Consider the following 15,661-nt stretch of genomic DNA (forward strand, 5'->3'; position numbering starts at 1 on the left):
AGATTATTATTAAATGTAATATTCCACAGATACGGATAACATGAGTGAGGCTGTGGGGGCAGGGACCAAGCATATAAAATAATTTCAGGCTGTCAGACAAAGGGAATGAGCCCGAAAAACAAAGAATTAGCTCTGTTTGCTCAAAAATCCATTTGTCGAGGTGGGCAGAGCAACATGGCAGCCAGGAGACGCTGCGAGTAAGATCTCCCATTAAAAAAAGCTAATAGGGAGGAAAAGCGGCAGGTCCCAGTGAGAACTGGGACACGGAAGATAAACGGACGACTCCAGCAAACTACCCGAAGAAGAAAGTGGCCATAAAAGAGGACTAGAAGGGAGGGAAGCGCAGAACCCTGCTGCCCTCCCCCGCCCACAGAGGCGGCACTCTCCGACCGGCAGAGAGGAGGGAAACAACAAACCAAAACGGCCAACAAGAACAAACGACGCAGCAAGCGGGACTGTGAGTGGAAAGGAACTATTGCAGCCACCACACCCCGTGAACGGGAGCTGTGGAGAACCCTGCAGGATTCGCCGCGGCGGTGAGCGCACGGCTCCGGGCGCCATTAGAGAAGAACAAAGACCCCAGGAGATGCGCACCCAGCCCGGGCTGCCGGTAAGCTTGCGCGGAAAAGCAGCGCGCTTGGCGCGCTTGAAAAGCAAACGCGGATCGGGATCGCGGGCGGCCCAGGTCCCCGCGCCTGCGACCTAGGCTTGCGGGGAGACGCGCGGAGGTCCTCACTGGGGTGAAAGTCCCTCCCTGAGTGAGCAGGAACCAGGCACCCGGGCACGGGAGCGGTGCAAAAGGCGCCATTCCCGCGCCACTGAACTGGGCTACAGCCCGCGTCCTGGAACTGAGGGCTTTGGAACTGAGACCCGGGGCACGAAATTCGGGGCGTGGGTTCTCCACGATGGTGGGGCACAAGGCAGACACAGCACCCCAAAGCCGTTGAGGTTTACCCTACCATTCCCGCTCTGTTCCCTGTCCCACGGGGTGGGGGGAGGCGAAAAACAGCCCCCCCAAGGACAATAGGAGAGATCTCTGGCGCCACCTAGTGACCAGGAAAAAAAAAAGTCACCAACACCCCATAGAACAGGAAATTTCGTAAGACGGCTTGAAAAGGGCAGAAGGCTCCCGGAGGAGACAGTGGCCAGCTGGGAAGTTAGCCCACGCCAGGCCCCTTCCGACCAGCAGTCTGAACCCACAGAGGGAACAGGCACCCACAGCCGGGGCAGACCGGGCGCGCAGAAGAGTGTGCCTGAGACCGGAAGCGCAGGGACTGAGTCCCGCGTCGCCATTTTAGAACAGGGACATTTCTTCAGCAAAGACTGCCTGAAAGCAGCAGAAAGCTCCCTCAGAAGCCAGAGATGGCTCCTGGAGGAGCCAGAGGGGAGCGGAGAAGTTCACCCAAGATGCCGGCCAGTCCGAGCAACACAGTGTCCCAACGCATACGACAAATTAGAAAACAGACAGTAGGGAGTAGAAGAACCACACGCAACCTAACAACTCCTCAGGAAAAAAGCACACCACAAAAAGAAAACCACCCTCCAGATTACAACGACAGTAACTTAGAAGAACTTCTGAGACTTCCAGAAAGAGAATTTAAAATTGCTGTGATTAAAAAACTGACAGAAGTTATAAAGGAAAACAATGATATGAGAAAAATAATCAACGATCAGAAGAATGAAATTGAGTCCGTAAAAGGGAAGCAAAAGAAACACAGGAGATCAAAGAATTAATGGAGGAACTAAAGAACTCTGGGAAAAGCAATGAAAGCAGAATAGATGAAATGGAAGAACGAATAAGTACTCTTGAAGACACGGAAATAAAAAGAACCAATACAGAAAAGGAAAGAGAAGTACAAAGGAAAGAGAATGAAGAAAGACTTCGGGAACCATCTGACTCCATGAGGAAAGGAAATATAAGAGTTACAGGAATTCCAGAAGGAGAGGAGAGAGATGTAGGAACAGAGAAAATATTCCAGGAGATAATTGAAGAGAACTTCCCAAATGTGAAGAAGGAGCTGAAAATTGATATACAAGAAGCAAGAAGAACACCAAACTTCCACGACGAAAGGAAAAATACAGCAAGACACATAATAGTAAAGCTCCCAAGAATCGAGGACAAGGAAAAAATAATGAAGCTGACAAGAGGGAAGAAACAGATAACATTCAAAGGAAAACCAATCAGGCTGACATCAGACTTCTCTGAAGAAACACTACGGGCAAGGAGAGAGTGGAGGGACATAGTCAACAGACTCCAAGAAAACAGATGCCAACCAAGAATAATCTATCCCGCAAAGCTCTCCTTCCTCTATGAAGAAAGAATAAGGACCTTCCCAGACAAACAGAAACTCTGGAATTTCATTAAGACTAAACCCCCACTCCAAAAAATACTACAAGGAATCCTAAAGCCAGAACCTCAGAGGGACGAATAACAATGAAAGAAGGCCAAAAAAAAAAAGTTATTAAAAGAATAAATAAAATCAAAGGAAGGACAAACACAATGGCAAATACAGATGCTAACATATCAATATTAACTCTAAATGTAAATGGACTAAACTCTTCAATAAAAAAGACACAGAGTTGCAGCCTGGATTAAGAAACAAAACCCAACTTTTTACTGTCTCCAGGAAACACAGTTAGCTACAAAAGATAAAAATAGGCTCAAAGTTAAAGGATGGAAAACAATCCTACAAGCAAATGGGCCAAAAAGAAAGCAGGAACAGCTATACTTATATCAGATAAAACAGACTTCAAACTCAAAAAAATAAAAAGAGACCCCAATGGTCATTACATTATGATCAAGGGGACAATACTTCAAGAAGAAATAACACTCATTAACATATACTCACCAAACGAAGGAGCACCAAAATATATCAGACAACTGTTGTCCTCTCTGAAAACAGACATCAGAGAAAACACATACGTAGTGGGAGACTTCAACACACCACTATCAACAATGGATAGATCAACAAGACAAAATATAAGTAAAGAAACTAAAGCTCTATATAAGGACCTAGAGCATTTGGGCTTAACAGACATCTATAGAACACTAAACCCCCAAAAAACGGAGTACACATTTTTCTCAAGCGCACACGGATCATTCTCCAGGATCGATCACATACTGGGGCACAAGACAAACATCAACAGATACACCAAGATTGAAATCATACCAACCATCTTTTCTGACCATGAAGGCATCAAACTAGAAATAAACCATAAAAGGAAGGCAAGGAACTTTCCTACCTCATGGAGATTAAAAACCACACTACTGGAAGACCACTGGACTAATGAGGAGATCAAAGAAGAAATTAAAAAATTCTTTGAATTGAATGACAAGGAGGACACCAAAATCCTAAATGTATGGGACACAGGAAAAGCAGTAATAAGAGGAAAATATATAGCAATAGAAGCTCACATCAAGAAACAAGAAAGAACTCAAAGAAACAACCTAATCTCGAAGCTCAAAGATCTAGAAAAAGAACAACAAAAAAACCCCAAAACCAGTAGAAGAAAAGAAATAATAAAAACCAAAGCAGAAAAAAATGAAATTGAAACTAAAAATACAATTCAAAAGATCAATGAAACCAAGAGCTGGTTCTTTGAAAAAAATCAATAAAATAGACAAACCCCTAGCCAGGCTCACAAAGGAAAAAAGGGAGAAAGCACAAATAAACAGGATCACAAACGAAAGAGGAGAAATCACAACGGACACAGCAGAAATCAAAAGAATAATCAGTAACTACTATGAACAGTTATATGGAAACAAGTTCAACAATCTAGAGGAGATGGACAAATTCCTACAACTCTACAATCACCCAAAGCTAGATAAAGAAGAAATAGAACACCTAAACATACCAATTACAATTAGCGAAATTGAAATGGTAATCAAAAACCTCCCCAAAAACAAAAGCCCAGGACCTGATGGATTTACAAATGAATTCTACCAAACATTCAGAGACGAATTAGTGCCTATCCTTCACAAACTCTTCCAAAAATTGAGAAGGAAGGGACAATACCAAACACGTTCTATGAAGCCAACATTACACTAATACCAAAACCGAACAAGGAGAACACAAAAAAGGAAAACTACAGGCCAATCTCCCTAATGAACACTGATGCAAAAATCCTCAATAAAATTTTAGCTATCACAATCCAACAATGTATCCATAAGATAATTTACCACGACCAAGTAGGATTCATTCCAGGGACACAAGGATGGTTCAACATCCGAAAATCAATCAACGTTATCCAACACATCAAAAAAAAGAAATATAAAAACCATATGATAATATCAATAGATGCTGAGAAAGCTTTCGACAAAGTGCAACACCCATTCATGATAAAAGCCCTTGAAATTCTTGGGATACAAGGAACATACCTCAACATCATAAAGGCCATCTATGAGAAGCCAACAGCCAGTATCATTCTCAATGGTGAAAAGCTGAAAGCAATTCCATTAAGATCTGGAACAAGACAAGGATGTCCACTCTCACCACTGCTTTTCAATATAATACTGGAAGTCCTAGCCAGAGCAATAAGACAAGAGAAAGACATACAAGGAATCCAAATAGAAAAGAAGAAGTCAAACTATCACTATTTGCAGATGATATGATAATATACGTAGAGAACCCCAAAAACTCCACAGAAAAACTAATTCAACTAATCAATCAGTTCAGTAAAGTGGCAGGATACAAAATCAACACGCAAAAGTCAGTAGACTTCCTATACACAAACAATAAATCTGAAGAAGAAGAAATAAAAAAAACCATCCCTTTTATTATTGAAACAAAAAAAAAATCAAATATTTGGGAATAAATCTAACAAAAGAGGTAAAGGACCTATACAAAGAAAACTATAAAACACTGTTAAAAGAAATAGAAGAAGACACAAAGAAATGGAAAGACATCCCCTGCTCATGGATTGGAAGAATAAACATTATTAAAATGGCCATCCTACCAAAAGCAATATACAGATTCAATGCTATTCCAATCAAAATTTCAATGTCATTCTTCAAAGAAATAGAACAATTATTGATGAAATTCATATGGATTCACAAAAAACCCCGAATAGCCAAAGCTCTCCTGAAAAAAAAAAGAAGGGAATGGAGGCATCACACTCCCAGACTTCAAACTATACTACAAAGCCATAATAATCAAAACTGCATGGTATTGGAACAAGAACAGACATACAGACCAATGGAATCGAATACAAAATCCAGAAATAAACCCACAGATCTATGGTCAACTAATCTTTGACAAAGGAGCAAAGACTATGCATTGGAGCAAAGAAAGTTTGTTCAATAAATGGTGTTGGGAAAACTGGGTCACTACATGCAAAAGAATGAAGCTTGACTACTACCTCACGCCATACATGAAAATCAACTCAAAATGGATTAAAGAACTAGACATAAGACCTGAAACCATAAAATATATACAAGGAAATATAGGCGAAACACTATGTGATTTGCACATCAAAGACATCTTTACAGACACATCACCCAAAGCAGTGATAGTGAAGGCAAAGATAAACAGCTGGGACTACATCAAATTAAAGAGCTTCTGCATAGCAAAAGAGACAATAACAAAAACAAAGAGGAACCCCACCAACTGGGAGAACATTTTTGCACCCAACACTAATGATAAAGGACTGATCACAAAAATCTGCAAAGAGCTGATGAGACTCAACAACAACAAAGAAAATAATCCAGTCAAAAAATGGGCAGAAGAGCTAAAAAGAAACTTCTCTGAAGAGGAAATGCAAATGGCCAACAGGCATATGAAAAAATGTTCAACATCACTTGTCATCAGGGAAATGCAAATCAAAACTACCATGAGATACCATCTTACACCAGTGAGAATGGCACATATTAAAAAAACTAGCAACAACAAGTGTTGGCGAGGGTGTGGAGAAAAAGGAACTCTTCTGCACTGTTGGTGGGAGTGCAAACTGGTCCAACCACTGTGGAGAGCTGTGTGGAGATTTCTGGACCTACTAAACATAGAGCTTCCATATGATCCAGCAATTCCACTCCTAGGTATCTACCCAAAGGAAACAGAAACATCCATTCCAAAGAACACCTGCACCCCTATGTTTATAGCAGCACTATTTACAATAGCTAAGCTTTGGAAACAAACCAAATGCCCAAAAATAGATGACTGGATCAAGAAGATGTGGTACATATACACCATGGAATATTACTCAGCATTCAAAAAAGATAAGCACATGCAATTTGCAGCAACATGGATGGCGCTGGAAGGGATCATGCTCAGCGAAATAAGCCAAAAAGAAAAAGAAAAATACTGGATGGTCTCACTCATAGCAGGAATCTAGAAAACTTAAATAAGGGACCAGGAAAATGAATAACTATAAGAAAGTGAAAATCAGAATCAACAAAAAACTATGAAACAGAGACACTTTTGGGGGGGGTGGGGGGCGGGAGGGGAGGGATTGGGATCAGAAAGGGGGGGGTTGCAACTGTATGGAGAATATAAAAATAAAATTTATTATTAAAAAAAAAAATCTATTTGTCCCTCAAAAGCTTTGAGGCTTGTTTCCCAGTTTCTACAAGATTCAAGAGGTGACTTTGAGAACTGGGGTAGGAGGGAACAAGAACCTGCCTTCTAAAACCATGTGCTCACCATCTGATCACAGACTGTTCCTTCCAAAAAATGGGAGGGGACGTCGTTAGAACACACATATACAAACCAGAGGAGTCACTAAAAAACTTTAGGTGAGTGTTCACTTTAGGATAATAAACCAAGCAAAACGGCTGGCTGTGTTTAAAATCAACAAAACCAGCAGGAAAGGCAGAAAGAAAGGAACAGAGTGATCAGCTTGTTTTGAAAACTGCCAACAGTGTTGCTTCAGCAGGGGCCTATGCCGAGGAGCCCCCGAAAGAGAGGAAGGGAGATGGATGCAGACAGGACCGAAGCGGAGGACCAGAGGGAAGGATCCCTGGGCTAATGGGATGCAGATGTGGTTTGGGGCCTGTGGGGCAGTTTCCCTAGGATTCAGGCCTCTTTGGGAGCTCTGGCCTAGGAGGCCAGTGGGGGTGATGGCTCAGACTAAGCCCCAGCAATCCCCACCAGATTGTGAGTGAGAGACAATGGCTCTGTTTACGGAGCCTCTGTCAGGTGCCGGCCTGTGCTACGTCCACATCTGTGATTATGCCCCAGGAAAGTGAGGCTTGGCGGCACCGGGACTGGCCCACAGTTGTGGTAGAACCACCTGCCTCACTCCTGAACCCCAGTTCCTGAGCTCAGAGCTACGTGACATTTGGTCTGGGAGGGGCTGGTCTGCGAGGCATGCTGACAGGTGGCGGGGTCCAGAGGTGCAGCTCGGGCTGGAAACGCTGGAAATGCTCGCTAGTGCATTTCCATGCAATTGATGTCGAGGAAATGCTAGCCACAGTGTGCCAGATGAAAGGACTTCTGCCCACTTCCCGCATGCAGAGGGGCCCAGGCTTGCCCTGAGCGCCCCGCAGACGAAGGCGCATGCAGCCCGGCCCGCCATACCGATGGTGCAGTGCTCGCCGTTCCAGCCAGGGCTGCACTCGCACTTCCCGTCGCGGCAGGTCCCGTGCTCGGCGCAGCGCGGGTGGCAGGCCCTCTGGTCGCAGGCCGCCCCCATCCAGCCGTCCTCGCAGCGGCAGGCGCCCCCACGCAGACGCCGTGGCCACCACAGTCGGCAGCACAGATCTCTGTGGGGAGGGAGAGTGGAGAGATGGGGCAGGAGGGCAGGGGAGGGGGGAGAGAAAAGACAAGTATTGAGCGAGTTATTGTTGGGAATGGGGTCACACTTGGCTACCTGCTTAGGGCCACTGGATTCCTGAGGCTCGGGAGGCTAATCTCCAAGGACAATGCTGCTCAGCGAGGACAATGGTCTGGGCAGAAGCCCCTCCGGAGCCCCAGCCGTGCCCCACGGAAAGAGCATGGATTCAAGGGTTCTGTTGTTTGCTTTTCCCTATTGCCAGCGCGTCGTCGCTGCTTTTGTGCTCGCCACTTCCAAAGGGGACAGGCCTTCGGAACAGATGTGAGGAAAGTCAGATTTAATTAAAAACTGGTTATGTGTGAAAACAAAGTGAGGATGAGTCCCCGGTCGCCAAGCGCAGTGCTTGTGGGTCTGGCTGGGTATGTGAGGGGTCGTGGGCCTGCCTATCCTTCCTGCCTTGCTCTAACTGAGGTGGGGTGGAGGGGAGGCTGGGCCCTGTACCCCCTGAGCGTGCTCTGGGTGTCTCTCCTGTGCCTCTGCTGGGTTTGTGTTCTGCGCTTCTGCTCACTGCTTCATCACCCCAATGCCAAACACCATTTAAATGGCCTTTCTGATCCAAAGTAAACAGTTGGGGGGCCACTTCACAGCCACTTCAGAGTGCAGTTGTCCAGCCCTTTACAAAGGCCTGTCTGTGAGATGGTGCAAAACACACACGGCCTGATTCATAGGCCCCTTGGGCTCAGGGCCAGCACCAGCTTCACGGTCACATGGGCAGAGGCTGTGAAGGCTCAAAATCCAACCGCTTTTTAGGAAATGGGTTGAGTGGCCATGCGCACCAGTGTTTTCTGCCAGGGCTGTGATGGCGACTCTGATTTGCTTCGGTGTGCCTCACGGCCCAACTGCTTTCGAATGAAAATCCTAGCACCTTCAATTTCTTTCCAACTAGATGAACTGGCACTGTGCCAAGTTGCTTTTGCCTGTTACTCCCTTCCAAGCTGTACCTCTGGTTTAGGAGCTACGAATAGTCCTGCTACTTTTAGAAAAGGAAAGAAGACTAAATTAGATCTCAGAGACTGAGACCTTCCGTATCCTTCTGGAAGGCAATGGCTAAAATATTCGAGAAATAAAACCACCACCACAGTGAATACCTTTTTGTGGTGTGGTTCCCAGGCCAGATACCTTGGTGTGCACACTGTCTCAAAGCAAGCTACTGCACACAGGAATTCATTGGATTTCTCAGGAGCCCAGGGGAGAGGGAGGCCACGGTCGTGTGGAGAAAGAACCCTGACCTGGAACCAGGAGACCTGAGTTCGGTGCCAGGTTCAGCATCTTCTGAGTTGTGTGACTTTGGGCAGGTTCTTCGACTTAGCTGACCTGTTGAGTCTGGGCAATAATGATGCCGACCAACAGGGCTCATTAGGCACTCAGAGATGCAGATGACAGAAAAGGGCATTAACTCAAGAGCGCTTCTCAGAACAGTGAGTTTTAGACGAGGAGTTGAAGAACCAGGTTTGGAGATCCCTGTGTGCCCAGCCACTAAAGGGCTGTGTGACCTTGGGAAGGTCACTTCCCCTCTCTGCACATCAGTTTCCTTATGTACTGCTGGGGAACCTGATAGCATCTGAGGTCCCTTCTAGCTCTGAGACTGTGAAATTCTCCCATGTATGCATCCTCCACGTCACACATATGATCTACCCCTGAGGCTCCACTCAAGTGTCCCTCCTCCTCTGAGAAGTCTGCTAGATTCATCCAATTGTTGTTCTCTTGCTCCTTATCTTTCCACGTTACACCATGGAGTGATGTTCTGCTCTGCGTCTGTCTCACTGTCAAAGGGGGCAACCTAAGGATGGAATTCTTCTCACCACCTCTAAGCCCGGTACCTAGCACAGAACTAGCACAGGGCAGACCCTTCATTAGGTTTGCTGGATAATGGATGAACCTCTGTGTGCCTGGGGCTATGGATGCCTGAGAATTTAAAATAAAGCCTGCACACCCTGCTTGGGTGAAAGTCAGCCTGGGTGACTTGTCTGCATGTGTCCAGTGGGCTGCCCTTATGAAATTTCCTAAGTCAGGTGGTGCCTGTCTGTGCCCTCCAAGACAGGGGTTTCTCAGCACGTGCTTCAAGCACACTCACTTTCTTGTTCACAGATGCAACATCTTGGACTTCACTCAAGACAAAGAATGACTTTTCCAGGCCCCAGGCCTCCCTAAGTTGTCTTTGAAATTTCCATCCCTTCTGTGCAGTCCTGTAAAGGCCATGACCCCTGGGGACTGGAAGCCAGGCCTTTGCTCAAGGTTGGTCCCCCAACTTGGGCCCCCTACCCCCTTTATGCCCCAGTCTCAAAGGAAACATCAGTTTAGTAGTTGTTTAGATATCCTTAGCACTTTTTCTAGGTGATTGTTTATGGCATTAAAGTGAACAACAAACAGTACTTCTCCACTTACTGTGTGCCAGAGCCGGTGCTCAGGGCTAGGAATATAGTCAATAAGACATAATCACTGCCCTCTAGGAGATCAGAGTCCAGACAAAACACAAACTGATGTTGACATGCCAAGACTACCCAAATTATCTAGAGGTATTACTTCTATATATTTTTGCATATGTACAATGGGGAATAACAATAAAAAAAAAAAAACTCGTGAATCTTAGGATCAGTTGGATTTGGGATCTAATCTTAGCTGTGTTACTTATTGGTTGGGTAATCTGCAAGCAGCCAAGTTGCAGGTTCATTGAACCTCACTTTCCGTTTCTGCAAAATGGGAAAACAATTTCCATTTCTATCTCACAGGGTTGGTGTAAAATCATGAGTTCATGTGTAGGAAAGCCCTTTTTGGCTTAGTAACTAAAATTCCTGTCAGGTTTTACCATTAGCAAAGCACTCTTCACCTACAGTTTCTCGTTTAACTATCACAGCAATGCTAAGAACATCTGGCTATTACTTTCGTTGAGGTAAGGCTACTGAGACTCAGAAAGCATAAAGGAATTCTCCAAACTGCTCAGGTTATCTGTGCTATTCCTTGTTTTGGACAATCTGCAAAGCAATACTGCAAGACAGGCAGATAAGAAACTGGGTCTTAGAACAGGCAAGGAGGTAGGCTCTCACTTGAGGGAGCCTTTTGGTTCCTTCTAGCAGATCTACCTCCTACCTGGCCCAGTTGTTTATCCTTTGTTTCATCCAAGTCAGAGCCTGGATAAAAGCAAAATGAAATGAGATCCTCTATGCAGAGTTTGCCACAAACTTGGCCTCACTTTTCTCATCTAAACACTCCCATTTCCTTGCCAATTTACAGCAGACATGCTCTTCTGGTACAACACTGAAGGTGCCTGGTAGCTGGGCAGCCTTCCCTCAGCTCTTTCCAAGCTAGGCTGTGAGTTCTTACATATCTTAATGGAAGGGGCCTCTACAGGGTGACCTTGATGTTTGTGGGGTGCTAACTGAGGGGAACACGACCTGCCAGTGTTCAGGTTCTCCTCTGAAGATGATCTTTTGCCTGAGTGGGAGAGACCCAAGACTCATGGGAGCAGAAATCTGAGATGCTACTTTATCATTAGCATCAAGTTGTGGGCCCTATTGTTACACACACACACACACACACACACACACACACTTTTTTTGTTCTTGAAATAAAAGGAACTGCTTTATTTTTCCTTCTCTATTTTTGCTTTGACATTAAAACAGATGTAACTTCCCAGAGTGGTTGGTGAGAAACAAATAGGATGAGGCTAAGGAATGTGCTTTGACAGCTCATATGCCTTTTACATAGTGTAAGTGGTACTTTGTGAAATCCGAGGCACAGCTTCTCTCTAGGTTTTGAGTTTCTTCACTTGTAAACTGGGGATGATGCCAACTACTGTAGAGCGTTGTAGAAATTACTCTCATTTGTTTAGTTTCTTGAGCCTCACTATGTGTAAATCCTAGAGTGGCCACTGGCAATTCAATGGTGATTATGACAGACACAGTCCTTCCCTGATCTCAGGGAGTTTACACTCTAGCATGGCAGATACACATATCCTAAATAGATTACATTAAATGCCACAGCAGGGTGAAAGTAGAGCTGCAAGCACAGTGCTTGGCACACAGTCAGCCTATGATAAAGTGAGTGCATGCATATTCTTATGAGAACGGAAATGAGATGTAGGGGCAGGTGTAACAGACAGAAGTCAGAAGATGGCATGTGAATTCTGACTTTTGGCACACTTCCGATAAGTGAGCATTGCTCAGTGCTGATTGACTTTCACGTGATTAACATGAGAGTCTCTGTCTCCTAGGACAGAGGGTGGGGTCTGGGAGCAATATCCTGAAGAAATATGGAAGACACTATCCCCAGGGTAGACTTGGGCTTAGATTGTGACTCCCACTTTCCTAGCTATAGGTCTGTGGGAGAATTACTTAATCTCTCTGATCCTAATTTTTCACCCCAAAATGAGAAATCATGATAGTCCCCTATAGGGTGGGCATTGATAATTAGAGGAAAGGCTATGTGTATGGAAGAGCTCTTTTAAATGAAAAATGATGTAGGAATTACATAAAATATTTAAAAAATAAAAAAAAATAAATGGTATTAAGTTCATGACTGACTTATAAGGACATCTGACACCCTGTATCAGCACAGCTCCTAGTCACCTGGCAGAGGAACATCTTCCTGAAGAACAAACTCTATGCTTTTTTAGTTGCAGTCACAAAATTTGGGTATGAAGCACTTTCTCTGGTCACCTGGTGTGCCACCAGCAGTCTAGACTATCAAGACCTAGTTGGCAGCCATTTATATTTGCAGCCTTGGTTTCCTCTAGAGATGGGGCAACAATCCCCCACTGCCCCGACATCCTCACTCCAAGTTTGTAGAGCTCCTGACTGAACTACACAGAGTCTTGGAAATGGGGCAGGCCAGGCCTGAGAGTACATATTCGCTCTTGTCCTAGGGGAAGTAAAATCCACAGCTCTCCACCCCTCACCCCTGCCTTGCCTTGCTTGTGTCTGTGTCTCTCTTCTCTCTAGACTGAAAGCCCACCTGACAGCAAGCTTTAGCTTTTATTCATCTTGGATTCCTGACAGCTGGAATCGGGTCTAGCATAACATGAGCTTTCAACAAATATTTGCTGAAAGAATGGATGGATAATAGAATGAAAAAGCTTCATGGAAGAGCTGTTATTTCAGATGGCTCTATCTTAGTGCCATCTTGTGCAAAATTGACTTGGTTAAATGTATTCACATAGGGGCTCACTTTCCTCTGTGCCTAATCTTCTTAGGAAGTTATCCTCTCCCAATCTGACTGAGGACTCAGTAATTTTCAAGAGTCTCAGACTTTACACACATAAGCCAATGCCAGTGTCATGTTGTTTTCTCTCCATGGTGTGGAAGCAGGTGGACACACAAGGAAGAGGTGAAAAGGGTAGGGGAAGATAGAAGGTTTGGTTATTGGTTAACTGTGCCCTAAAATGTATACATATAAGGGAAAGAACTGTCCACCCCCCGGCCCCTCTCCTTAAATGTTAATCCCTGGGTGAAGCCTGGGACCTATCACAACTGTATTTTAATTTATCTGGATTTGCTTTACAGTCTAGTTCATTAAAATTTGGGAGGGGAAGGTATGCCTTTCCCTTAAAAGGAGAGACTTACGTATAATTTCCCCATAAAGTTTCTTCTGCTTAGAAAGATGCTCAAAATTAACCCAAGTGGGGAACAGAGGGGATTCCACCCGATGTGCTTTCCTGCTGAGCAAGGAACAGAAGCAAGTGAAACCAATTTTCAAATTCCAGGGACGTGGAAACAGGGTCTTGACCCCATCTGACCTCTTGGGAGTCCTTTAATAAGTCTACATTTAGCACCACAGGGATAATAGGGAAAATTATTCTATTCTGCTCCTGACCTCAGGGTTTAAGAGTGAACTTAAGAGGGCTAAATAATTTTAAATGATTTCTGCTAGGAATTTTAACACTAGCTCATCTGAGTTACTGCACTGCTTAGGGAACCTCTCTGCAATCCTGGCATACTTTCAGTCCAAGCCCCTCTAGACAGCATTTGAGGCAAACACAAGGATAAACTGGAGAACCATTGTAGGTGGCACACAAGTATTTTCTCGCTGAATCCTCATAACAGTCCCAAAATGTTTTCAATTCTGTATCATAGTTAACAGCTTAGAGAGATAAAGTGATTTGCTCAGAGGTGCTTAGTGAGAATGAAAGGTGACTTCCATTAACATTATTAACATTGCTTTTTGGTCTAGGCAAAACCTCAGATATAATCTGACATTGTTCCCCATGGTTTGTTTGTATGCATTCATGCATGCATATATGTACGTACATACTAAATCCTGGGTTTTGCAAGGTGGATGTGAAGGAAGACACTCCAGCTAAGCTATAGAATCTCTGAAATCAGAGTCTGTGTCTTATTCCTTAGCAAATCCAATGCTTGTTATGTTAAATATTCTACCTTTTGTTTATCCATCTATTCCTCCTCCATCTGCGTACCACCTAACCACCTAATCATAATACCAGCTATTTAGTAAACAGGGCATCTCACTGCCCATCTGTCTGTCCATCCACCCACCCAGGGGACTTGGGTAAATTACTTCATCTTTTTGTGCCTCAGCTTAATCATCTGCAAAAAGAGCGCAGATGTCAACATCCCAGATTTGCGTGGAGCTTCAATGAATACTACCCAATGTGCCTAGTATTGCACACGGCTCCTATACAGTGAACACTCAGTACATGGCAACAACATCATGTTTATGTTCTGGAGAGAGTCAGGGGAAAGTGATGGGGTTTGAAGATAATGAGAACATGGGCATAGTCTGAATAACTGGGGAGCCTCTCAACAGCTGGAGGGTTGGATCCAGGATATAATCAGAGGAGCAGGCTCTATGGGTTCCTCATCCTACTGGGAGAGAGTTGTGGGCAGAGACCTGAGGGGCATGGGCTGGAGAACGGGCAGGCCAGGGCAGGAGCACTCCTCACCAATGGTCTTGGTGGCTTAGGCAGGCAGGAATCTCTGCTGAGCAGGATGCTGACAGCAGATGTAGATGTTTGAAAGAGCCCTCCAGGGAATGAAAGCCACAACTTGCAAAGCACAAGAACTATAGCTGGGCGGTGCCAGAGAGGCCAAAGCTCATGCACACGGTGGGATATGGCTAATGGTCCTCAGAAGTCCAGCTGTCTGATCAGTGATGTCAAATGGCTGGAATGATCCTGGGTTTTGCAAGGTGGATGTGAAGGAGGACACAGAGAAGTGAGTGAGGATGGGAAACAGACGGAGATGAAGGACCATGGGAAGAGGAGAAATGGAGGAGGGCACGAAGCAGTCTGGTTCTGGCCAGAGGATCTCCTTTAGGGGCATTTAGGGGAGAGAGACAAAGAGGAGGGCAATGTAAAGGAACAATTTTTGTGGTCAGAGAAGGCACCTCGGGTTCCCTAGCTAGCTTGCAGACAGGACGGCAAGGGCCCTCACAGAGGAAGTGTCTTGACCTTTGCCACATCGCGACATGACTGTCAGCACTGAGCAAGCGCTTGGCGCCATCTGACAAGTGGCTAAAAGGGGGACCTCACGGCTCTTCCTCTGTGCTTCTGCACATGCTGTTTGCAAGGTCTAGGTTCTCCTTTAGCCCGATCTTTTCACGTTCCAATCTAAACGTGCTTTGAGGTCTGGCTCCAAAAGCCACCTCCTCCTTGTAGCCTCCTTCCCATGCTCCAGCTGGAAATGGCTGCACCTCCTGCCTTCCCAAAGCACTTTACGTGGCTCTTTCTTTTGCCAGGGTGACGAATCTACCCGTGTTACTTCCAGAACTTTGACATCATTGGTTTCGTCTCTACATCACCCCTCACCCCCTGGGAGTCCTACACAGGAAGTCCAGATTCCAGTGAGATGAGGCAGGGTGCTCCATCTACCCACTGAAGGTGCTAAAATTTTGCACAGAACAGAGGCTCGTAGTTAGTCAGACAAGCTGTATTTAAGAG

The 15,661-nt window shown here is 45.1% G+C and overlaps 1 protein-coding gene across 1 annotated transcript in view; it reads right to left on the reverse strand.

Moving 5' to 3' along the window:
* The window catches only part of TENM4 (teneurin transmembrane protein 4), a 451,821-nt gene that overhangs the window by 119,990 nt on the left and 316,170 nt on the right, over positions 1 to 15,661 (reverse strand). Inside the window, 2 exon segments of the mRNA XM_037523044.2 lie at positions 7,515 to 7,661; positions 7,664 to 7,699. Coding sequence (XP_037378941.1) covers positions 7,515 to 7,661; positions 7,664 to 7,699 — 183 coding nt within the window.

Source organism: Talpa occidentalis, unplaced genomic scaffold (assembly GCF_014898055.3).
Source record: "Talpa occidentalis isolate TD23 unplaced genomic scaffold, MPIMG_talOcc4v2.1 talOcc4.3, whole genome shotgun sequence".
Lineage (NCBI taxonomy): Eukaryota > Metazoa > Chordata > Mammalia > Eulipotyphla > Talpidae > Talpa > Talpa occidentalis.